The sequence below is a fragment of the Hoplias malabaricus genome, chromosome 3 (genome assembly GCF_029633855.1).
Source record: "Hoplias malabaricus isolate fHopMal1 chromosome 3, fHopMal1.hap1, whole genome shotgun sequence".
Taxonomy (NCBI): Eukaryota; Metazoa; Chordata; class Actinopteri; order Characiformes; family Erythrinidae; genus Hoplias; species Hoplias malabaricus.
In genome coordinates this window covers 53,034,364-53,059,697 of record NC_089802.1, presented here as the reverse complement: position 1 = coordinate 53,059,697, position 25,334 = coordinate 53,034,364, and the positions used below count along the sequence as shown (strand labels likewise).

At 38.1% G+C, this 25,334-nt stretch overlaps 1 protein-coding gene across 3 annotated transcripts in view; it reads left to right on the top strand.

Moving 5' to 3' along the window:
• gabrb3 (gamma-aminobutyric acid type A receptor subunit beta3) overlaps window positions 1-22,625 on the top strand; it is a 56,691-nt gene extending 34,066 nt beyond the window's left edge. For 2 of the 3 annotated variants that reach the window (XM_066666316.1, XM_066666314.1), the window contains exons 6-10: window positions 228-365; window positions 3,356-3,508; window positions 17,442-17,686; window positions 18,493-18,573; window positions 20,179-22,625. In XM_066666316.1, coding sequence (XP_066522413.1) covers window positions 228-365; window positions 3,356-3,508; window positions 17,442-17,686; window positions 18,493-18,573; window positions 20,179-20,529 — 968 coding nt within the window. In that variant the 3' untranslated portion in view covers window positions 20,530-22,625. The remainder of the gene's footprint in view (window positions 1-227; window positions 366-3,355; window positions 3,509-17,441; window positions 17,687-18,492; window positions 18,574-20,178) is intronic. The other variant, XM_066666315.1, reaches the window with a different exon arrangement.
• The last annotated feature ends 2,709 nt before the right edge of the window (window positions 22,626-25,334 follow it).

The window sequence follows — 25,334 nt, the reverse complement described above, 5'->3', positions numbered from 1 at the left end:
GCTTCTGGAATTATGTGACACCAGCTTGGCTTGTAATTCGACACCTATAAAGAGGCCCTCTTAAAGTTAACAATTCAAATAAAATCTGTGAGATCTAATGAATAGTTTAGAATTTATATATTTAAAAAGCCGTAACTATAAGGTCTGTTGCTATGTCAATGCATTGTAAAGCACTGTGCTGTAGAGGTGACGGATGCTTGTTGTTTGTGTATGTGTATGCTGGACAGATGGCTACACAACAGATGATATTGAGTTCTATTGGAAAGGAGGAAACAACGCAGTGACTGGTGTATCACGAATCGAACTTCCTCAGTTCTCCATAGTAGACTACAAACTAGTCTCCCGAAACGTTGTCTTCTCAACAGGTGAGTCATTACATAATACAGATACTGTGCACAACATCTCTACAGTGGTGCTTGAATGTTTGTTGAACCCTTTAAAAAAAAAATTTATATTTCTGCTAAAAAAATTAAACATTATCTGATATTCAAAGTAGTGCTTAACATTAGTAAACCTTCGCTTTCAGTATCTGGTGTGACCCGTCTTTGTGCAGCAGTAACTACAGTTAAAAGGCATAGTTCATGATTGTAATCAAAACAACAAATTTTTTTAGAAAATTCAGTAGATGTTTCCTCACCATTTAGAAGCTCTTCAGTCTGTTTGTGCACTGGAAACCAGTCTGTTTTGTTTACAAATCCCCGGTGACTGTAAATGAGTAAAAGACAAACTGGCTCGATCCGGTATGCTAGTCTTTCTTTTTGCTCATGGCATTTTTGTATTCATGGGTCCCCGCCATACTGGGGACCTACTCATTACTCAAACATATTACTCAAACAAAAACTGTGATATTTAAATTGTTTTATTGTTTCTGTCAACATTTGTAGTCCTCGTTTATGTGTCTAAATGAAGGAAATAAAACTATGGATCCCTGACAGATCTCTGTCCGTCTGTGTCAGTCAGAGGTGGAGCTCGAGCTGCGCCCCAATGTATCACCATATTCCCTATATTGTGCACATCAAAGAAAATAAAACTAATAATTCAGTCAGTATTTAGAAACAGACCGTATTCAGACAGTATTCAGTGAAACACCAATGAGAGGAGATGCCTACCTGATGACCCCTGTGAAGAACTAATGAACCAGTGGGTGGTTTGGGTACTCATGTGCTGGGCTCAGTGTGTAACTATAGTTGTTAAGGATAGCTGGTTGCTGATTGGATCATAAATGGCCATCATGAGCAAGATTTGGTCAGAAGAGCAGAGAAAGCCATTAGAAAATTCTTAAGCCCCTCGAGGCAGCGGGCTTAAGACTCTCTACAGTGCAGAGAGAGGAGCTGTGTATTAGTAAAATGTATCTGTCTTTCTCATTCGTTTACATTAGTGCTGCATGTTGAAACCAGGCAATCAGTCCCCAGGTGTCCCATGAATTGTATTAGAACGACAGGAATGCGTTATTCTAGAGCCTTGAATTGTCAAAAGAAACCTTGACAAATCTGCTTGCAAGTGTCCTCAGCTGGCTCTGAAATCCTCAGTTGGCTTCCCTGAATTGTCACCTCTTTGGTGTCCTCACCTCACAAGTTCCCTGGCCTCTGTTTACCTCAGTGGTGTGTGTGATTCCCTCTGAGTATAGAGTGGCATACGTCACAGAAAGGTGCTATGGTCGCAGGGTGTTTGTGGGCATGCTCTCTCTCTCTCTTTCTCTCTCTCTCTCTCTCTCTCTCTCTCTCACTCTCACTCTCTCTCTCTCTCTCTCTCTCTCTCTCTCTCTCTCCCCCCTTTTCTCTTTCTCTCTTTACAGCCAGGAGGACTCATGAAACATGTGTTTTCAAAGGCAGAACTAATTACTGGCTTTGCATCATACATCTTACCTCTTGTCATAGACACACTCCCTTAGCCAGTGATAATGGAGGAGCAATTATTTCTCTGTTTCTTTAAGCTGTTAAAAAAAAGAAGAGAGAAAAAAGAGAGCAAGAGAAGAGAAGCACTTGTCACAAGGCATCATATATTCATGAGGCATCGGACCCACTGCATAAATTATTCCCATCTAAAGCTGAAACACTCACAGAAGCAGCGCAGTAATGATTATTCCCACTCCTGAATTAATGGCACATAGAACGGGGCTACACCAAACTCTGCACATATAGCAAGGAATTTGTAAGAATCTCTGGTTTGTTCTTTGAACTCTGTTTACACTGTTGAGGAGGATAAGTATAGTAAGGCCAGGAAGCTGACCTTGGCCTCCTGATGGAGAAAATAATGAAAATCCTATATATTCATTCAAATATTACCCTGAAATACCATATGCCCAAATTCCAAGTGGAACATGTGTATGTCTGTATGTGGGCTATATGATATAGGAGCAGTGTTTGAAGAAGAAACTGAGTAAAACCAGAGGTGGAAAGTAATGAATTACATTTACTCACGTTACTGTAATTTTTGTGTACTTTTTGTGTACGTTTACTGTAATTTTTGTGTATTTTTCAAATAGCTTTTTAAAATCTGTAACTTTTACATATGTATATTTTGCTTGAAGTATTGTACTTCACTACATTTTAAATGACATCTGTTACTGAAAAATTGTACATAAAAATGGAAGAAAAAAAAAAGCGCACAGAAAATACTGGAATGAATGATGGGCTGGAGAGCAATCTACCACTAAAATCACAAGAAATATGGAGATGGACAAGACCTTCACCAGTGCAGACCCAGCTGAGTGCGAAGCCCCATTGAATACTTAGTTGCTCTGGAAGGAAATGAACCCCTGGCCATATTTAAGACAGCTGTGCTTGCCAAGAGAGAATTAGCAGCTTATAAAATGTATACCCCTTGTACTTTTTGTACTACATAGGCTACGCTACACAGGATGCATAGAATCATAAGAAGTCCTCATGTTTGGGACTACATTTTTACCTTATGAATCCTGTAGCCTTTAAAAACTCTGCCTATTATATCATAAGCGTTTCATAATGAATTGAATAAGTAAACGTTTCAATGTCTCAAAGAAGTTAGGAATGTGCATTTTTTTCTTCCGAAATGTTAGTTTAAAAGTTTTCCTATGACACTGATGATGGGTACCTGTGTGATATGACATAATGTGAGATTAGCATTAAACATGTTCTCCAAGAAGTTAATGTTTGTTTTTCTCCACAATAGTAGTGCAGTAGTGCTCAAGGCCGAGGTACAACAAATCACAAACAATTTATTCTACTGCGATAGCCTGTTGCCGTAGCGACAAAGGCGATCTGCACAGCCATTGCCATAGAAACTGAAACAAAACATAAAGTATGGCTCCTCAATCCTTGAAATAAATAGCCTGTCTCCCCTCCTGTCCACCCCCCCTCTCTCTCTTCTCTCACAGGTGCCTATCCACGGCTGTCTCTAAGCTTCAAGCTGAAGAGAAACATCGGCTATTTTATTCTGCAGACGTACATGCCCTCCATCCTGATCACCATCCTGTCCTGGGTCTCCTTCTGGATCAACTATGATGCATCTGCAGCCAGAGTAGCGTTAGGTATCATCCTCTTTTCACAATACACATCCCATGCTGTTGAAAAGTAATATGTACAAACTCTATAAGGGGGTGTCTGTATTCCATTTTCAAAACACAACATTATTCACTCTGCCTTATTCAGCATTGCCAACTATATGCATATACTTATATCTCAGTTTATTAATTAATCGTTGGATCATATATGTAGTGATGGTTTAATCTTGAATACATAACTAATACTAGTTTTATTATATTTTTTCTGCCATACACGTCCATGCATACATATACTGTAATGTTGTCAGAGTCTGTGCATATTTCTCTGCAACACACATAAATTAATATATTGGTCTCTGTGGGCAAATCCATTTAGTTATGTAATATACACATTTATAGACATTAAAATGGGAAATTAACACTTTTATCTTCTGATTGAAAGAGAAAATTTGCCAGAAAGTTTGATTAAAAATGTATTCATGGTAATGAAAAAATGAAAAACATTGATGATAAAACCCCTATTTTGCCCCTTAGCTCTCCTGCATGGATAAGTTTGTAGTGCAGCAGTTAAAATGTGAACATTTGCTGTATTGAAATATTTCAAGATTTGTACAAGGGACATTAGAAAACATGATAACTCAATTGATGGGTTTTCATAAAACAGCAAACCAACTAAAGTAGAAAGGAATGTATACACAGACGTCATTCCAAGTTAAAATGATTTAATTTACCGTATATAGCATATAGTACATAGCATATAGCACAGTATAGCATACTATAGTAGTTACATACAATACTAGTTTAGTATGTTTGTATTATTTAAAGTGTTTCTGTTTATTTTCACATATTTCCAGGTATTGACCTTTCCATTCCAGTGAATGACTAGTTCACTTGCAATTTTTCCTTACACCGTAACTCTCCTGTTTAATTTATTTTGTCTTCCTTTTACTTTTACTTCTTGACACACACTCATAATGGGGTATATTTAGAAAGCACAACTATACCAGTGCTTTCTCAGATGGGGTAAATCTGTAAACTTGATTTGTGTATTTCTGTGGGTGAGTGTGTGTGTGGACCTGAAGCAGTGTAGGTCCTGTGGGCTGGACTGTGACTCACTCTGCCCTAAAGGCTGCTGGACTGCTCCAGCTGGAGTGAATGTGAGGACTCTGAGAGAGCAGGCAGCTCTGTGTTTCATTTCACCCTTGCTGCTGCCTCCACCTCCTACACCACCTCCTCACTCACTCACACGCTCGCACTCTAGTCTGGAGCACAGGGTGGGAGTGCAAGCTTAGATTGTACAAATCTTTATACTATAACATGTAAAACAACACTAAATGCTGTTTTCTCTTGGCTTGGACTCAGGTGTTACACTCAGTACGTAAAGTATAAAAACTGTGCACATTGTAGCTTTCATAATGTTTAAGCATTCAAATTATGCCAGATTTCTTAGTCATTAGTCATTTCAGGCAAGCCTAAAATACAGGATTCAGCCGAGTAAATCTGATTGGAAAAGACACTTTTAGTATTGAATTCTGTATTAATGCACAGTAATATGAAAATATATTCCTCGTATGGACTGTGGAATAAATAACGCTAAGTAAGGCCAGGCATTAATACGTAGAGCATGCCATAAATGGCCTGAACGCATGCTAAATTTACACTATGTATAAAACCAGTCCTTGTTTAAAAAAGTGACTGAAATTTATACTATGTTCATGATTATGACCAGAGCTAGCCCATTATATCACAAACATATCACATTTCACAATATGTTGTTCGCTATTGTTTTTCACAGTCTGGAGTGATCTCTTTGGATAGTTTTCTGCCACTTGCAATAGTTTCCCCTCGAAAATGGTCTGACTTTATTTTCAGTTGATCTTTTTAGTGGATGCACTTATTTCACCCTCATACTTACAATTCAAAATTATTACTCAAATTTAAACATAAGCTTTCAGATAGAATCTGTTGATAAATCATTATTTGCTTCAAATATTAAAATACACTATCTATAAATACACATCTATAAAACCAATCTTTCAACTACACCAGAAGGTATATCCCACTTTAACCTCTATAACTACTTTTACTATTTGCTTCACTTTATCTACTGCCCTGTGGTATATTTTATAATGATATATGTACAGGAAATGTATATGTGTGAGAAAGAGTGTTAACGATCAAAAAATAGCAATGTTCAAGTGTGCCCTCAGGTAGGTGTGTGTGTGTGTGTGTGTGAGAGAGAGAGAGAGAGAGAGAGAGAGAGAGAGAGAGATGAATATGTTGTGCGCTGGAAGGTGAGGCGGTCTACTTTTGTGAGACTATCCTCATTAACCACATTAAGCAGAGAAATGGGAGCACTTTGCACTGGGATAGAGAAGTCTCCAGGGTCCCCACACACATACACACTACTCACTTCACCTGCTGCTGTGCATCATTATGAGCTCCAGTGCTTTCTCTCTCATTCACTTTTACTTTCTCTTTCTTCTGTGCTGCAAGGTAACCCACTAAAAACACAGAGATCAATGCAGCTAGAAAACAATTACATTTAACCTCCCTTTCAGTCCTGCAGCCCATTGCAGCAGCGATGAATCTGGGCTTTAAATGACTCTGTCTGAGCTGGGAGTGGGGCAGAGGCAATCCATTCTCTGCATCCTCATCCGGATCTGGCACTGATGCTGTCAGTAGCTCCGGCTGCATTACATACACACACACACACACACACACACTCACTCACACATACTTTAGAAGTCCAGTCATTTCCGAAAGGAAGTGTAAGAGGATTGGATAATGCAGATAGAGTTACGCTGCTATCATTTCCAATTTGAGTTTTCTATTTGATAGCTGAACTGACATTGTAGGATGCTCTTGAGGTCTTGGTATATGCTAAGCTTTTAAAAGATGAATTTATTCAGGTATTGGCTAATGATCGAATATGTTTCGATCGAACAGAATGTTTCTAATAATATTTGGGACATATTGAAAATGCAGTAAACACAAGAATCTGTGATTTTTTTAAACATTCCTTTAAACCTTTACTTCACAGACAAAATACATTGAAAAGATTGTCATATATTCACTGACCAACTCAGATGTGTTTTGTAAATATAAACAATTTTTGAGTTCAGTGAAGTCTTGATGCATGAAACATTTAAATCTGTAAGCTTAAAATCATTGTTGTGCTATGCAGTATTACTGTTTGTAAACAGCAGAATCAAATGACTAGACTCATATACTGACTCATACTGGACTGAAATAGTTTGTACTGACTTCTGTGGTCTTGAAGCAGCTAAAATTAATTCTCAACATGTTTTCAGTCAGCCAACCCGTTTGATGTAACTGTGGCATGCACATCTACACATCAAGTGTTTTTTGGTTGAACTAGGGGCTCCACAGGGCATGTGTAACATAAATGCACCACCAAGCCCCTGAAATGCATTCTCAAGTCACAAACTGTCAGTGGCCAAAGAAATTAGCTATTATCTAAAAACATAAGCATGTCACTCATAGTATTAACAAGGACAAAATCTCTTGCTCCTCTCCAGTGGTGATTTGTCCTTGCAGAGCATCTGCTTCCATGGTTTGAGGGTGCATTTTAATGCTTGCGGATGAATTTGCATCACACATGCACTGTGGAGCCCAAACTGCAACCAGACCTTTCTAGACAAATTACCTACAGTTGGCATAATGCTAATTGGTGTAAATAATAAGGTTAATAGGGGTGTAATGATACACTCAGACCTCAATTTGATTCACTGTGCTGAATATTCATTTTGCTATCCTAATATTTTGAACAAAATTCAAAGGAAGAAACTTAAAGCTGTAGTGAGTTAATACTTAGGTGTTCAAACAGTATTTACATTAGATGGCATAAATAATAGAATATCTATTCTCCATGAATCCTCATATCACCACAGTACTGACTGTCAAAGTTACGTAATTGTTACACACTAAGTAAATACTTATCCAGTATGTGTTAGCTAAATTAGATTGATCTAGATCTTAAAACAAACAAAATTCAGGAACCTAAATGTCTAAAATGATTTAATATATTTGACATGAAGGATGTATTTAAAAAATGCATTGATTTAACTACATGTAAAACACAGCTCTAGAGGAAAACTCTAAACGCTTCCTTTTCGGAAGTAGGAAGATAAATCAGCCATTATCTAAGGATCTGGTGATGTGTATTTAGAGTGTTTTCTTGGTGTTTGTGTTCTGCTACCTCCTGCTGAATGTAATGCAATAGCGAGTTCATGCTGCAGTCAGTGTGTACGCAGTGCGTGTGAAGGTGTATTTTGGTCTGGTTAGGTAACTCCTCTGCTCTCCACTCTGATGGCTGGGGAGTTTGATCCTCCCATGCTGTGGCCTGTTCAGGTACAAATCGATGTAGTGCGCTTTGTGCTTGTGCTGCACCTCCACACTGAAACATTGCTTTTGGGGTTATGTAAGCCAGCACATGCTCCATCCACCCACACAAGTCCCCTCTTACTCTGGGGGCTCCAACCTGAAAAAGAAGTGTGAGAGTGCAGTGACAAATACCACTCGTGTTATTTTCATGATAGAGGTTTCAGATCTGCATAAATCATTTGTCTGAAAAGCATATTACACACATACACACACACATATATATATATATATATATATATATATATATATATATATATATATATATATATATATACTTTATAAACAAACATTATTTGTGTGTTTACTTTGATGCACATGGCGGAATTCTTCCGAATGAGGAGGGGTGGGGAATGTTGAGCTTAAATGTGAGTTAAATGCACCACAGTGTCTGGCAGAACAGGCATAACGAGTTTTAATTACACTAGGGTAGATTACGTAGCAGGTTTCACCCTCTTGGTTCAGTGTTCACCAAGATATCAAACAGTTCAGGGAATATGGATAAAAGGAATAAAATAAATATATATGTAGTATTAGGGAGACATGTGAATATAAGATGTAACTTTTTAGCACCAATGCTACAAAGTTGCCTTTTGATCTCTGTGTAGTATAAGACATACAGTGGCTTCAGAAAAACATTAAATACACATCTTTTGTACTACTTTTAATTTAAAGATTCAGCATTGCTCTTTAAAATAATTACAATCTTTTGAAATATTGCTGGTCTGTTAAACAGCATTTAACAAGCATTGACATGTCAGAAGACGTACTTTCAGCATTAGTTGCATATAATGTTCATTTGAGACATTTTATATAACAGAATTGCACAACTGTCATTGACCTCCAGTTTGAGGACAGATCTCTTGTGTTAAACATAATTCTAAACCCAGTTCTGTAAGTGAACTTGCTGACACCAAACAAGTCATTACATATGTGTAACATATGGTGTCCTCAGTTTATGTTCAGCGGCTATTTGCCTTAACTCAAATTCTATGGAATGGCATATGTTGGCCAAAGCCTAAGTCTGGACTCAGTGTTTCTTTATTATAGAATTAATTTGATGAGCATAGAACACTGGTCCCTCTGACAAATGAGTCTTTCAATAAATGATTAAAGCCATATGCTTGGACAGCAGAGACAGAATGTTCTAACAAACATGTTCATTCTCTTAGAGTTCAAGAGCAGTACCATGTGGGGTGGTCACACTCTCATTTACAGCATGTCTGGATTGTAATTCCAGGAATTGCACTGAATGTATCTTAAAATGTTAATGTGGTTGGTCAGGGTAAAAACTAGGCCAGGCCCACTTTGCAGTCAGTAGACAGAGCCTTTTCCCAACAAAGAGATATCAGCCCTCCCAGGGGAGAGTGAATGTGCCGGAGACAAGTTTCCCTGTAAGCTACTGTGGCCCACACTAATTACTCTTTAGGCTTTAAAACACTTACCAACGAATGTGCTTTTGAACCATTGCTTCTGTTGTACTTCCTCGCTTGTTATCAGTTTAATCCCTAAAAACTCAAATCTGTTCCCCCAAATTATGTAAAAAATATCTGCTGTGGCCCTAAAAGTGGCTTAGATTTTACTCTTCACCTTTCCCTTCACTCAATAGGCACAGATTTATGAATATGTCATTAGTCCCTTGCTCTGTTTACAGTTTGCCCTCCACTCACTTGCAACTTGTAGCCCCACCCTATGACAGGACTAGTTCCTTAGGTTAATAAGAAACCCAGGCTGTCTGAATTCACCTGTTTGAGATGTGTGTGTGTGGTTTTTTTTGTTTTTTTTTTATCTTATTTTCTGTAAAATATGTCCATTTTTAATTTGATGTCAGCCACAGGTCCAGAAAAATCGGGCAGAAACCATAAGACAGTAAAAGTTGTGTAATGCCAGAAAAAGATTAATTAAGTTAATTGGCAACAGGTCATGAGTTTAAATAGACCATGCTGAGTCTTTCAGAAGTAAAGATGGGGAGGGGTTCACTACTCTGTGAAAGACTGCACAGGCAAACAGTGAAACAATTTGAAAATAAGAATCAATTTTCTCAGTGTAAAATATTAAAGATAAGGTGGGGCTTTCATCATATAAAGTACATAATAATATTAAAATATTCTGAAAATCCAGAGAAATCTCAATATGCATAGGTCAAGGCCCAAAACCAATAATGGCTGGTTATGATCTTCAGGGCCTAAGGCCTGCATTAAAAACAGAGATGATTCTGCAGTTGAAATCACTGCATGGCCTCAGAAACACTTACAGAAATCATTATCTGTGAACACGGTTTATTGCTGCATCCACAAATGCAAGTTAAACTCACAAATGCAAAAAAAAAATAAACCATATATATATATATATAAAGTGGGGGGAAATAAGTATTTGATAACTGCCGATTTTGCAAGTTTTCCCACCTTCAAAGAATGGAGAGTTCTGTAATTTTTATTGTAGGTACACTTCAAGTATGAGAGACAGAATCTAAAAAACATTCTATTATTTTTATATATTTAATTTGTATTTTATTGCATGAAATAAATATTTTATACAATAGAAAAACAGAACTTAATGTTTGGTACAAAAAACCTTTGTCAGATGTTTCCTGTAGTTCTTGACCAAGTTTTCACAAACTGCAGCAGGGATTTCAGCCCACTCCTTCATACAGATCTTCTCCAGATCTTTCAGGCTTCGGGGCTGTCGCTGGGCATCATTGAGTTTCAGCTCCCTCGAAAGATTTTCTGTTGGGTTTAGGTCTGGAGTCTGGCTAGGCCTGTCAAGGAGTTGAAATGCTTCTTATGGAAACACGCCTTAGTTGCCCTGGTTGTGTGTTTCTGGTCAGTGCCGTACTGGAAGACCCAGCCACGACCCATCTTTAATGCTTTTACTGAGGGAAGGAGGTTGATGGTTGTAAAACCTAACAATACATGACCCCATCCATCCTCCCCCCTTCAATACTGTGCAGTCATCCTGTCCCCTTTGCAGAAAAGCACCCCCAAAGTGTTCTTGGGGTTGTACTCATCCTTCTTCTTCCTCCAAACATAGCGAGTGGAGTTGATACCAAAAAGCTCTATTTTGGACTCATCTGACCACATGACCTTTTTCCATGCCTCCTCTGGATCATCCAGGTGGTCACTGGCGAACTTCAAACGGGCCTGGACATTTGCTGGCGTGAGCAGGGGAATCTTGCGTGCCCTGTAGAATTTTAATCCAGTGTGCTACTAACAGTTATCTTTGAGATTGTGGTCCCAGCTCTCTTCAGGTCATTGATGAGGTCCTCCCGTGTAGTTCTGTGCTGATTTCTGACCTTTCTCAGAATCACCCTTACCCCACGAAGTGAGATCTTGCATGGAGCCCCAGACTTAAGTAATTAGTGCAGAATAGGAGGGCTTCTTAAAGACAAAACTAACAGGTCTGTGAGAGCCAGAATTCTTGTTGGTTGGTAGGTGAATTAATGCTTATTTTATGCAATAAAATGCAAATTAATTATTTAAAAATCATAAAGTGTGATTTTCTGGATTTTAGCTTTTTATTCTGTCCCTCACAGTTGAAGTGTACCTATGATAAAAATTACAGACCTCTCCATTCTTTGTAGGTGGGAAAAATAAGACAAGGCCAGTCCACATTCTGCATGGATTACAACAACATTGTTCCTTATTAAAAGAATCCAGGTGCTAAACTAGTCCAGACCTGTCACCCATTAAAAACAATTGGTGCATTAAAAAGTATAACGGAGATTCTGAGTTACGGAGATTCTGAGTTCAGCTGAAATCCTGTACCAAGTATGAATGGGAAAACATTTCACTTTCAGAACTACAGCAGTTGGTCTCCTCGGTTCCCAAATATTTGCAGAATGTTGTTAAAAGAAAAGGTGATGCAACACAATAGTAACTATAGCCTTGTTTTAGAAAACTATCTTTCTCAGGTTCAGCATTTACAATTTAATATGATTTAAATGATTTGCAGATCATTGCATTTTGTTTTATGTACTATTTGCAAGGCAACCCAGCTTTTTTGGAAGTGTTGTTTGTACCTGAAAACTAGAATATGATTGTAAAAAAATACAGTTGTGAAAGAGCTGTCTTAATAATTATTATATTCTTTTAGAAAAACAAATCTATTTAAAATTGGAATTGAAAACCTTTCCTGGATCGGGGGCCTTATCATAGAAGGGCTTGTGTGATCTAATAAATTTTAGGGCTATGTCATCTGGAGCTTTGAGCTCCAAGGCTTTGTCAATCCCTCCCAATGTGTAGTGAAAATCCAGACAAACATGATCCAAGAAGCACATTTATCAGCACAAGAAAGTTAATATTGCGTACCCTGACCAGGAGAGGGTTACCAGGATATATCCCTGGACGAAGGTCTAGGGGTATTGTCTAATGGCGAGTGCTTGATGGCAGCACATACAACCTGGATGGGCTCAGTCCAAAATGGCAACATGGGAGGATTGTGTGTCCACACGAACTCCAGTGGTGGAGTTCTGCACAGGATTCCAGTCACTGAACTTATTGTTTTGCTGGGAGATTTCAATGCTCATGTTGGCAAAGCCCAGGAAACCTGGGGAGGAGTGATTGTAAGGAATAGCTTGCTTGGCCTGATCCCAAGTAGTGGATGTTATTTAAATACATGGTTGTTCAATAGTGTATTTTTTACTAGAGCGCCATGGACGAATGTTCAATGATTGACTTTGTTGTCATGTCTTCTGACTGACTGAGGCTCCATGTTGTGGACTCTTGAGTAAAGAGAGGGGCTGAGCTGTCAATTGAACACCATCTGATACTGAGTTGGATCAGGGGAAATCTGCCAGACCTTATAGACCCATATAGTATAGTGAGGGTTTGCTGGGAAAAGCTGACAGAGGACAGTTTGATTTCAACTCTTACCTCATAAAGACATTTCTTCAGATGTTCTGGAGAAGGTAGGTCACATGGAGTCTGAACGGACCTTGTTCAAGACCTCCATTCCAGAAGCAGATGCATATAGCTGTGGTCAAAAGCTGCACATAGCTTTGTTCAAAAGCTTGTTGGTTCCTGTTAAAGCAGAAACCCAACACCCCGGTGATGAGGGAAGCCATCAAACAGAAGAAAGAGGTTGTCAGAGGCTGGATGGCTCAGGGATCTCCTGATTCAGTGGCTGGGTACCAGCAGGAGAATCTGGAGCATGGGAGGAGTTTGGAGAGGCAATGGAGAATGTCTCTTAGGCAGCTTCAAAGAGGTTCTGGAAAACACTCCGACAATTCAGAGTGGAATTGGGCAACACGGTACAAGCTGTGATCAGCAAGCATGGTGAAATTCTGAACTCGACTGAGGGTATAGCCAAACAGTGGAGTGAGCACTTTACGGAAATCATGAACCTATAAGGCAAAATTCCTATGCAGTTATATGTATCTGGAGTGTCAGATTCCATTTCTTTAGCCAAAGTTACTGATGTAGTAAGAAAGCTGTGCTGTGGTAAGGATTCTGGAAAGATTTAACAGGAAGACGATATCACATAAACATTGTGCCTTTGGATAGGCAAACTTGGGTGGTGATTCCCTCCCCCACCTTTTTTTAATACTTCCTATAGTTGGAATTATGATTCAGGAGAAACAATTATGAATTATGAATTATCCTGAATTATGATTCAGGAGAGTTTGTTGTTAGTTTACCTAGGTCCCCACTCTCACCTATGGACATAAGTTTTGGGTAATGATGAAAAGATCAAGATGACAAATACAATTGGCTGAAAGGTTTATTCTGCATAATCAGATGAAGAACTCAGTGATTCAAGAGGAGCTAAATCCCGCTGCTTCTTCATGTTGAAAGAAGCCAATTGAGGTTGTTATGGCATCTGATAAAGATACCTCCTGGACACATCTTACTGGAGGTATAGCATGCATGGCCAACTTGGAAGAGGGTAGACCCAGGACCCACTGAAGGGATTATATCTTCTGGCTGGCCTGGGAAGGCCTGGGGATCCCCCGGGGGAGCAGGAAAACAGACATGCATGGGTTTCTTTTTTTGCAATGTTGCCACTGCAACCCTGAAATATATTAAACAGAAAAGATGATGGTGATGATAGTTTTACCTAAAATGTCTCGTGTCTGTGGATTTTGTAAATCTTGAACAAAGATTGTGGTATCACCACCTTGACAAGACAAGATGTGTTGTGTTTTCATGTTTATTAAGAGTCAAGTCCTCAGTTTTATTGTCATGGTCAATTTGAAACGTGCATGGTTTCCCTCTCTCAGAAGCAGGAATTTCGAAGACTGCACTGCTCTCTGAATGTCAGCACTAGCTTAGAGCTCTGTCTCATAAAGGGAGATTTAAGTGATTTCTGCTAGCCCCGTGACTGAGAGAGCACTGAGAGCCCCAACCTCCCTCATTACCCTGCTCCTCACACACAAGCTGCCTAATGTCAGGTCGTGATTTACTGAAGGGTGGAGATACTAAATAAGTAGCATACTGGCCAGAAACCAGGCGTGAAATATTGAACACAGTGCCGTGGAGGACAATGCGTCATTGTGTTAAGTGATATTAATAACACAAAACACAAGTATTTTTTGATAATATAATATAGAATAGTTGATGTAAATGTGGGGGATGTGTTGTTAGTGTGAGTTAAAAGCATGTTATGTAATTTGAAAAAAAATAAATAAATAAATAAAAGCTCATAGTGGCAGCTGATCTTTCAGGCTTTCACCTCAACCTTATCCTTACACCTAGTTCCTTTTTACTTATCACTATAATAATGATAACCTTCTGAATCACTGTTATTACAACAGATAACAAAAGCAGGATTTGAAAGGAGATATTGTGTTTTGAATTTTATAGAATGTTTATATGACATTTGGACAAGGAGTGAAAATATCAGAATTGCAGACTAAAAGCCTGTCCAGAATGCCACTCATTCATTCATTCATTGTCTGTAACTACTTATTCAGGGTCGTGGTGGGTCCGGAGCCTACCCGGAATCATTGGGCGCAAGGCAGTCCTTCAAAGGGTGATACACACAAACACATATCCACTTACACCTATGGACACTTTTGAGTTGCCAGTCCACCTACTAATGTGTGTTTTTGGACCATGGGAGGAAACCAGAGCACCTGGAGGAAACCCATGCGGACACAGGGAGAACACACCAAACTTCTCGCAGACAGGTCCCTGGAGCTGTGCCACTGTGTGCCCATGGCAGAATGCCAATTAAATGCAAATATAAGTGGCTAATGTATGTACGTAAGTATGTACATACATTTTAATACAATGGATATAAGGCTTCTATGAATCTAGATCATATTTTGTTGCAGTATTCTAAAGACGTAAAATAGTACATTTCACTTTGAACTTTCTACAGTAACCCCATGCCAAAGAAATATGAGGCTCTCATTTTGTAAAGTTTCTTCTAGTCTAAACTCACCAAACAGGCCTTTGCTCAGCGTGGCTTTCTCTGAAGTACATTCCAGCAGGGTTTAGGGACACAGATTTGGGACACACCACTGACAAAACCAAAGTGCCAATGTGTGTTGAAGTTAATGTGCCTAAGACAAGCTCATCACACCATGCTGTGGGATCCCATTTGCTTCATTAAGAGGCTGCCGCTGTTGGATATAACATACAATAAAGCAGCCAAACCCAGATCAAGACAAACAGCTCCAGCACTCTGCTGTAACTAAACTAAACCCCACATAGAGGGTATAAGGATTTTTATATGTTTTCATTTCTCATGCTTAAATATTTATTAGTAAAATATCTTGAATGTTTTGGGTCAGATTTGACTCTGACAACAGGAACAATGTAAATCCATCAAGTGAAATTCACATCTAAACAACCTCAATTGTTGGTTATCAGTCTTGTCTGAGGCCAACAAAATGCACCTATTTCCTGTAAAAGAATAACATAATACAGAGAATGTGAAATTGATGTGAAAGCAAATCTGCTTCCAGTGTACAAATCAGTAGAATTCAGCAAAAAACTCATGTCCATGGAAAATTAATATCATTATGTATACATAATGTGGAGGATAACAAGCAAAATATCAAGAAAAAGAAGCAAAAAAAATCACAACTGAGTGCTAAATTTTCCTCTTAGATTGCTGCCAAGCATGTTGATCATTTATGCTTTTTATATGCATTGTTGATGTATGCATATCTCTAGTTCCAGTCCTCTGTCTCTGATGTTGCCACAGATGGACCTTTCATTTTTTAAAGCTTCATATCCTGAAGGGCCTTCTTTTCCATCTTTTAAGGGGCACTTCTGAAGTGTAGTAGCCAGTTGCAAAAGATGGTACTTGTTACCTTTGAGCAAACATGTAGAAAGCAAGCTTAAATCATGAATATATAATGAAAACGAGACCGTTTTTACAATGCATACTCTGCCATCACAAGTGGATGATTCACTGTGAGATCTGACAGTATGATTGTGTAATTAGGTTTAGTAAGCAGAGCTCATTTTTGGCATTTGCACTCTGACAGAGCTCAATCTGTAGCACCCATCCACAGAGTCCAGATTCATGGTGGGCGGCAGAGCAGAGCTGTCAAAAGAGAAGGATTTCATCACACTTCTTTTGGCTGAGCCTCTGAATAATCTCAGTGTCACAATGTTTTTTTTTTCTATGTATACAGCTTCATATACATCTTATTTCTAAACTGCACTATAGGTATTTGATCAGCTATTTTGGTTGCACCAGAACAACGGCTGTTTTGTTTTTAACTAAAGCTTACTAAATATTGCAGATAGCTAAAGAATGTGTTACGTTTGCTCTGCAACAATAAATAATGAATGAACTAACTTTTAATGTTCTTGCAGCAATCTCATGAGAAATATCAGATGTATTGATACAATTTCAGAAGTTTTCACTTAATAAAATGTCATTTTGTGCAACGTAGAGTAGGTTCAATAGTCTATATTAAATATTCTGGGAACCCCTTTTCTACAGCTAATTTGCATTGGGCAAAATAACACTGATGATGGTGAAGTTCTGGATATTAACATTGTACTAATACATTGGTGATGATTTATTATACCTTTGAAATTCAAAGGCTTTTTTCCTCTTGCTACCAGAGTAGTTGCAATGAATGCATGACCATGTTGAGCAGAGTAAAATGCATTAGCATGTGGAAGTTTCCAGTTTCTGTCATTACGTAAAAGAAACACTGTCTAGTTTTTTTTGCTGCATGCATTGTGGTTGTTTCTGAGCCAGTGTTTGCACATATTCAGCACAGAATTGAGATAATTAAGGACCTATCAGATGCAAAGTACTTCATGGACCTGGCTTATTACTCATTACTCTCACTCACTCACTGTTTAGAGGGCTAAAAGTTTGAACAAGAGATTAACCATAAAGGTGCTTTATAAAATCTGTTTCAAGTCTTTGGTGATGTGCCCCATCAGGGACATAGCAATACGTCATACATGTGATTGCTCAGATGGTGCTTTTTGACACAAAGTATGAAAACACATTCACCTATTATTAGATCATGTTGTTTACGTACGGCAGCAGCAATTAAACATTTAAGTAGATGAGAATAAAGTTGGAAAAAAAATTTTTGCTGTAGATATGAAATATTTAATATTTATCCATTCTTCCATAGGTATCACAACTGTGCTGACCATGACCACTATCAACACCCATTTGAGAGAAACGCTGCCCAAGATCCCATATGTCAAAGCCATAGACATGTACCTGATGGGCTGCTTTGTCTTCGTCTTTTTGGCCCTGCTTGAGTACGCCTTCGTTAACTATATCTTCTTTGGCCGAGGCCCACAGATGCAGAAGAAGTTGGCTGAAAAGGCAGAGAAAGCGAACAATGACCGAACAAAATATGACGGCAACAAGGTAAGGGTCATTATGATTAGTTACTGTCATTGTGACACCTTTGGAAGCAAATACCTGTTTCTAGTCTCTCTTTTACTGTGTGTTTATTTTCAGTTATATGTTTACTGCACAGTTCTGGCAAGGCTCTAATTTCAGAAAGGTTATATTTGCTGAAAGAACAGAATAAACTCAAGGCAAAACTGATTTCCCGTAGATCATATTACTTCTGGGATAGACTTTTACAAATTACTATACAGAAACAGCAAAGCATTTAGTGCTTAGTAATCTTTGAACAAAATTTCTCAGTAGTAGCTTAGGATCATCTGACTTCCCTGTTTACAAAAGTACTTGATGTTTGCGCAATTATACGTTTAACAGTTGCTGCAACTTTTTATCAGACATTGATATTTGTCTTCCCAGTCCACAATAAAAAAGACATTAAATAAAAGACTGTAGGTTACATTTTAAAGCCCATCTTCTCATTTTAGAAAGACAACATTTAAATGACAGTCTCTAGACTTTCTCTCGCTATAAAAGCTTATGAAGTAGTTTAAAAGATAACGCTGGTTCATGTTTTTAATCTGAAGTTAAATATAGCAACATAAGTTTTAGACATTCAATAATGGTGAGCTGTTTACTTGTGAAGACTGTACAATGAACATTGCTTTGTTAGTTTCACAGTAAGCTCCAGGTCTGAGCATGTGTCAATCAGAATATTCCAGTAAGAGAAAAGCAGAATGCCAGGTTTAGTTTTTGAGCTCCTGATATAAAGGTTGAAGCTGAAACTCCCATGAAGAGGAACTCTTCTCTGTGTTTTTTCTGGCCAGTCTGTTCAAGAGGGGGGAAATTGCAAGCCTTCGTCTGTTAAACAGTCCAATCAGGTACAAGGCCACCGTCACTCACAAGGGGTGAGTGTCAATTGCTGGCTGTTATATCAATATCTGTAATCTCCCTCTGAAACTTTGCCCACTTGCCATGCAAAGTTTTCTTTGTAAAGCACATACAAGTTCAGAGATTTCTTCTCAGCCATGCATTTTGTGCATCTGTGTAACAGTTCTGGTGCACTCTCTTCTTTTTGCTTTCTCATGTCATATTTTTCTTCATTTGTGCACGTGTAGCTTGAGATGCAGTTCACTATCGAGTGGTCACCTAGACCCACATGTTTAAGCACCATCACAGTAGTGCTCTTTAATATTTTTTCAGTGCTTTTTTGTTTATATTGCACCAACACTGGCCCACATCATTACTGGGACGCTGTAGCTGTAATTATGTTTCTGCTAGAATGTTTTCCTGAATTATTTATGACTATAGAGACTCAGGGGTAAAAGTAAATAAACAATGGATTTCTTGGAGGCACACTATGGATTCCTTTGGGAAATAACCACAACATGATGATTTTGTTTAGAGAAATTCTGATTACTTTAGTCATTATATTTTTGACCACTAATCATATTATGATACGAAGAAATCTTGGGTACATGGTACTTTAAGCAGGCATTTTGTTAAGGGATCTTTTGTCAGCTGATAAATAAATGGCCTTGTCATATAACACTGTCCATGTAATCAGTTAGATCAATCTAGTTAAATGTGTTTAATTTACACACGTTTTGTTAAAGTTTATTTATATCAAATATGATTATAGTGAGCACATAAAATTAAGAAATTGTATCCCAGTGTGGCCATGTACTTATGATGTAAAATATTGAAGAAACATAAAACTGACACGCAGTATTCACATAAAAACTGCATAGTGGTTGCTTTATTGCAGCATTTGTCACAAATACGTGAATCTGCTCTGACTGCAAACAATAACATGAGATTTTTGCGAGTTAGAGGATTTTTTAACTGTCAAATCAATATCACATTTGTATGCCCTTTAGTATAAAGTAAGTAGGTAAGTAAGTAATATTTATTTCTAGAGCACATTTAAAATCAACTGCCAGTGCCCAAAGTGCTTTACACTATAAGAATATAAAAAAATATTGATATGGAAAGGGGAGGGGTGAGGGAGGCCAAAGAAAATATAAATATATATATTTATAAATAAAAAGAATAGCATGAAATGAAATGCATATGAACAACATAAAAGAGAAAGCAGAGAGCAAATACAGAGGATAAGGCAAATTAACAGCAGAAAAGGACACAGAATAAAGGAAAGCTGATTAATAGAAAAATTATAACCCTAACTTAAATTGTAGCATTAGTCAAAGTATATCAAGTTTATAGGACATGAAACCCTTGCTTCTGTTGAGGGACCACTGTATCTTTTTTTATTTCACTTGACTGTCTCCATTCTAACTCATCCATACAACTGTGACTGAAAATCTCAATTCATAATCCACACATATTCAAAAATGGCTTTTTGCTAATCATATCACATATTATGCTCATTCGCACTGTATGCTAGAGAATGTATTTACTTAATTATGCATTGTGTGATGAATTGGCAAATCTTGTAAAATCAAAACTGGGAAAAAAAATTCCTAGCCATACTGACTTTTCTCTGGTTGCAGGTGGATTCCCAAGGGAACATCCTCCTGACAACTCTGGAAATCCATAACGAGGTAGCCGGGAATGAGGTGACCACCAGTGTTAGTGATGCCCGCAACTCCACTTCCATGGTGTTTGATAACTCAGGTATCCAGTACCGGAAGCAGAGTGCCCCTCGGCATGAAGCTGCTCGCCACAGCCTGGACAGGAATGCGCAGCCCAAGAAAGCCAGACTGCGCCGGCGCTCCTCCCAGCTTAAAATCAAAATCCCTGACCTTACAGACGTCAATGCCATCGATCGATGGTCACGGATAATATTCCCTGCTGCTTTTTCCCTCTTCAATTTGATCTATTGGCTTTACTATGTGAATTAAGCCACCAATCTGAGTGGCTTTCCCCTTTGCAATTATCTTTTCCATTTTAGAGGTAAAATAAGACTTATTTTTCTCTTTTTAAAATGGACGTGTTTGTGCGCCATTGTGGTGAGTGTGTGCTTTTTTTGTACTTGCAAACCCTTGATTTTCTGTGAAGGGGACTATTGGAAGATGATGTACACTCAAATGGGCTTTCTCATCACACACCTTTAGATCCATATCTCCTCACACACCCACACAGATGCACACAAACACAATGAATTTTATAAAGACTCTTTGTACATAACTGTTGACACTTTGAAGCCGTGGGACTTCAGCATGATGCAATCAGACCCTTTTTAAACTTTTACCAACCTGTTATAATAATGAGAGGAGTCTGCTCCAGTGAATTTGCTACAAACAAGTCAGATTAAATGTCTCATCTATAAATGATTCTTGCAAATAAGCCTCCATTACAGAGTCGTCAGAACAAATGAAGAATTACATTTGTATAAAAACCAGATGGTAAAAATGCAATATCTGTATTTACGGTTGTGGTTTCACAGGTTTCATCATTGGCTATTTTTCCATCAGCAGTTGTGTTGACACTTTAGACTTTTACCGATATGAACATATTAATGTGTCTGAATGGACTGTTTGTATATAGTCATGTTATGACATCTGCCTTGGGTTAATATAGATCACTTTACACAGTGCTTCAGTATATGTAAGTAATGCTTGTGCACCCATCACAGTTCAAATCATATAAAAGCATCATTAACTACCAGTATTGTGGAATGTTTAAATCAGGGCCTGCAAATGACTTCCATAATGCCAACAAATGCATTAGAGGGCAACATTATAGGCATCGTACATAGACTTTTGTTTCAATTGGTTAATTTCTGTCAGTAGTTGTATAGCATTTAGCATGTGTATTTTTTTTAAAGTGAGAGATTATGGCTCAAACATTTCTAACATCATGTTTGAGTCTAATATCATTAATGTAGGCCTTATGTAAACTGTTGTATGGTCCATTGACAATGTTTGTTTGACCAAAAACTCCACCTAACCTCTTTCTATACTCATTCCTTTGAGCTGGATTGTACAATAAAGGAAAAGAGGTTTGAGGCGCTGTGTGTACTCAACAAAAACAAAAAAAAGAAAAAAACTTGTCTCAGGTTTTGCTCCAAGATATTCATGACCCATATCGCATTGCGTTTTTATTATTGGCCATATGCATATATCAGTAATATATTTACTGCAGTTGATTTGTAATATAAGCTCATGTACTCCAAGCATAATGACTGCACAGCGGGTTTTCCTTCTTTTTCCAATAGCATGATATTCTTTGTATGTAGAGAACTACACTGATTGTATTCCATCTTGCTTTGGAGAACACTTTGCCACGAGTCATTTGAGTGACCACTAACCTTGCTTCAGGGACCGATGACCTTGTATGATGAGAGAATGATGTAATTTATTAAACACGCTCACAAATGACCCAAATATGTTTATAATATCCCTTTGAAATACTTGGTGCGTGCTGTCAACATGTCAGAGTAACAGACTGCTTTGCAGTTATGTCAGTAGTTCCTTGTTATTATTTTTGATTGCTCCTTTTCCTTCAATTCTGTGTTGTAAATATATGACAGAATATCCAGATTTGTGAGATGTTTTCTGGTTTTTATTTTCAACCTTGAGGTTATGCTCTATTTTGTTTCTCTACAAATCACCAGATATTTATTATTGAAATGTTTCTGAATCAATATGGGGTGGATTTTTAGGATATTTTGGGGCTTTGGGTTTAAAAAGAATCAAGGATTCATTTTTATTAATTCTGTGTGGCTGAAGTACAACAAACGAATGTCAGTTATCTAAATTTACACTTGTTATTCTCTGACATCTTTTACCTACAAAATTTCAATATCACTTCCCTGTTATTGATTTATTTTCTAATGAGCGTTACTGACAGACATTAAGAGACCTGTTCGAGCCTCAGATTTTAGACGTAATATTTGGCTGAAAACATTTGCGATTTTGAATTTTATTGCTGTGACAAAATGATCCTATGCTAATGCAAAGAGAAAGACTGGAGAGATGATTTATTATGTGATTTATCAAACTCTTTATATTAAATCTGGTGCCATCCTCTATTCTATGTTGAAGCAGATTTATTATTTTTCGTTTGTTTTAGGAATGGTTTGGTAGAAAAGCCACTCAACCTGCTTAAGATTTTCTGCTCAAGTGTTCAGAGCTGTGGATGAGGTTTAGGACACAATATGACTCACTGGAAAATATACAAATAAATAAAACTTCACAGTCAGGCTGAATGCTGGGGTTAACAGCAGGTAAGTTCAAAATGGAGTTGGTATGGCTGCCTGCTGTGTTCAACAGTATGTTACACTGTAGCATAAACTACATAGACAAACCTGTCTATCCATAACAAAGACGTGGGTTCAGAGATGCTTTTGGGTGTGTTTACTGATGAGATTGTGGGTACCTGTTGCCTTCTTTGTTCATTACCCACATTAGCCTCAAAGCTCCAGGAAGGAAAAATTGGAACATCCGACCTGTTGTGGCCAATTGACTACATCTGAGGTAAGTGGACACCGGTGCACATTTCTTTCTGGACTAAGGCTTTAAACCCAGTGCTTCCATGTTGAATGACCTCTTACTGTAGATCCAGCCAGTTTTGTTCCTGAATACATATTAGCAATGTACTCTCTGTAATGAATGCTTACACATGGCATTGTGAAATACCCAGGCTTTTAACTGCTTTCCTGCATTTCTAGTTAGCTGCTGTCAGCTCATTCAGGACACTAGATTAACATCTTTTAAAACAGTGAGGAGTGTATTGTTCCATTGTGTGTGGTTCAGAAGATCAGCTGCCTTTATAAACCCATGAGTGGTCAAGATGCTTCACAGAAATGATGCTTCAACTGACAATAGTCATTTAGAGGCATCAAGTGATTGGTTACATAAACACATAATTAAGGTCATTAGTGATGTTCTCTGGCTTCTATTGTTTTTAATAGATGTACTCAAGCGTGGTCTTTGAAGCTAATGAAATGCGCTGTGAACAGACTGAGGCTTAAAACCGAGAGTCCAGTGAATGTTGATTTATATGCTCCATGCATGTGACTTAATTACCAACTGACCTTTCAACAATGTACAGGGTTGTGACAACAAACTACAACCAAACAAAGACTGCAAGTATTTAACATTTTCACAAAAACTAAGAAATAATCTTCATTGGGTTAAAAGGCAAGATAAAATATATACAGGGTTAGTGAATTAGGATTAGGCCTGAGAACAGTGGCGTGTCCAGATTGTTATGACAAATGTCTTTTATAGCGCTTGAGAGATTGGGGATTTTGTCAGTTTAAACATGTTGGACATTTAGGCAGTCCCACTTTTGTGAGGCCACAATTTTTGGGAAGCTTTTAAAGATTATATTTATGATTGTAAAAAAACAAACAAAACTTTTTATGCAATTCAGAAAATGTTTTCTCACCATTTGCTAGCTCTCCAATCTGTAAATTAGAAATGAAAACTGTCTCAGTATGGTATTCTAGACATCTCTCTCTCACTGTGTGTGGCAGAGGCATCTGGAGTATTTTAGACAACGGAGAGAACTCCAAACATTGAAAAGCACAAACTGAAATAAGGATATTGCTCTATTCCTGCTCCACGGGTGGAAAATGTTGACTAAACGGTGCTGTTTCCAATCACCTAAGATGGAAATGTCTGAAAGTCTCAGAAGACTGCCTGCATTACTGACAGTGCTACAAAACAAAACAACTTGAGTTATAAATGACTTTCTGTGGTGTTTCAAACAGTGAATAAAAACTTACAGACAAGTTAAACTTCAGCCACCTACAAACAACAGCCGTTTTTCTCCTCAAACACACTATTCCATATTAAAAGATGCAGAGCTTCTAAATGTAAACAACCAGAGAGAAATGTGTTTCCCTCAATCGTAGACATTCCCTTCAACTTGATAAATAATTCCGTCAGACTCTGGGTTATAAGCAGATGGTGTTTAATAGGAAATACGTACAAAGTTGTCTCTTCTGGTCCAAGTGTTGGACAGTTTATATAGTGTGTGATGCACCCCTCCTTTTTTGGAACAGCATTCAGTAAGGAAGCCCAAGCCACAAGTACCAGCAAAATGAGGTCTTGCCTCGGAGAGAGACAGATACCATCTTTTGTAAAAAGTTGCAACAGAGAGGGCAGCTGTAGTTAACAGAGGAACCCATATGCATCGAGTTAGGGCAATGTGAAAGTGATGAAAGTATATATATCCCTCAGATATATAAGTATATATCCCTCAGATCACACAGTTTAGGCTTTGAGCTCTTGGCAATTTCGCTGAATTCTTCACAATTGCCCTTTTCTTTTCATTTTCCATTTTGTTTCAATAACACAAAAACCACTGCTCAAAAATTTAAACAGATTTCTGATGCAGAGGCTGTGTTTAGTTGTGTTGAAATATGCTTTGGTGTGTGTGTGGTCTAATATCTGCTAACACACTCATGTTGTGGGAACATAAAGAGATGTAAGCTTTAGTGGCACGTCAGGATTAGGGTCAGGCTGGTAGTAGTTATGATCAAGGTTAGGGTAAGTCTCCCTGATAAGTATCAAACTCTATGTAATGTCTCCTGAAACCATGCAGACAAGGCTGTGTGTGTGTGTGTGTGTGTGTGTGTGCCATGTGCCTGATCACACACATGTGCTAGCTTTGTCCCCTGAGTGAGCTGAGGCTGAGATGACCTCACCATCATCCACAGCTTGCAGCAGAGTGTGGAGCTCACTGGACATTCAGC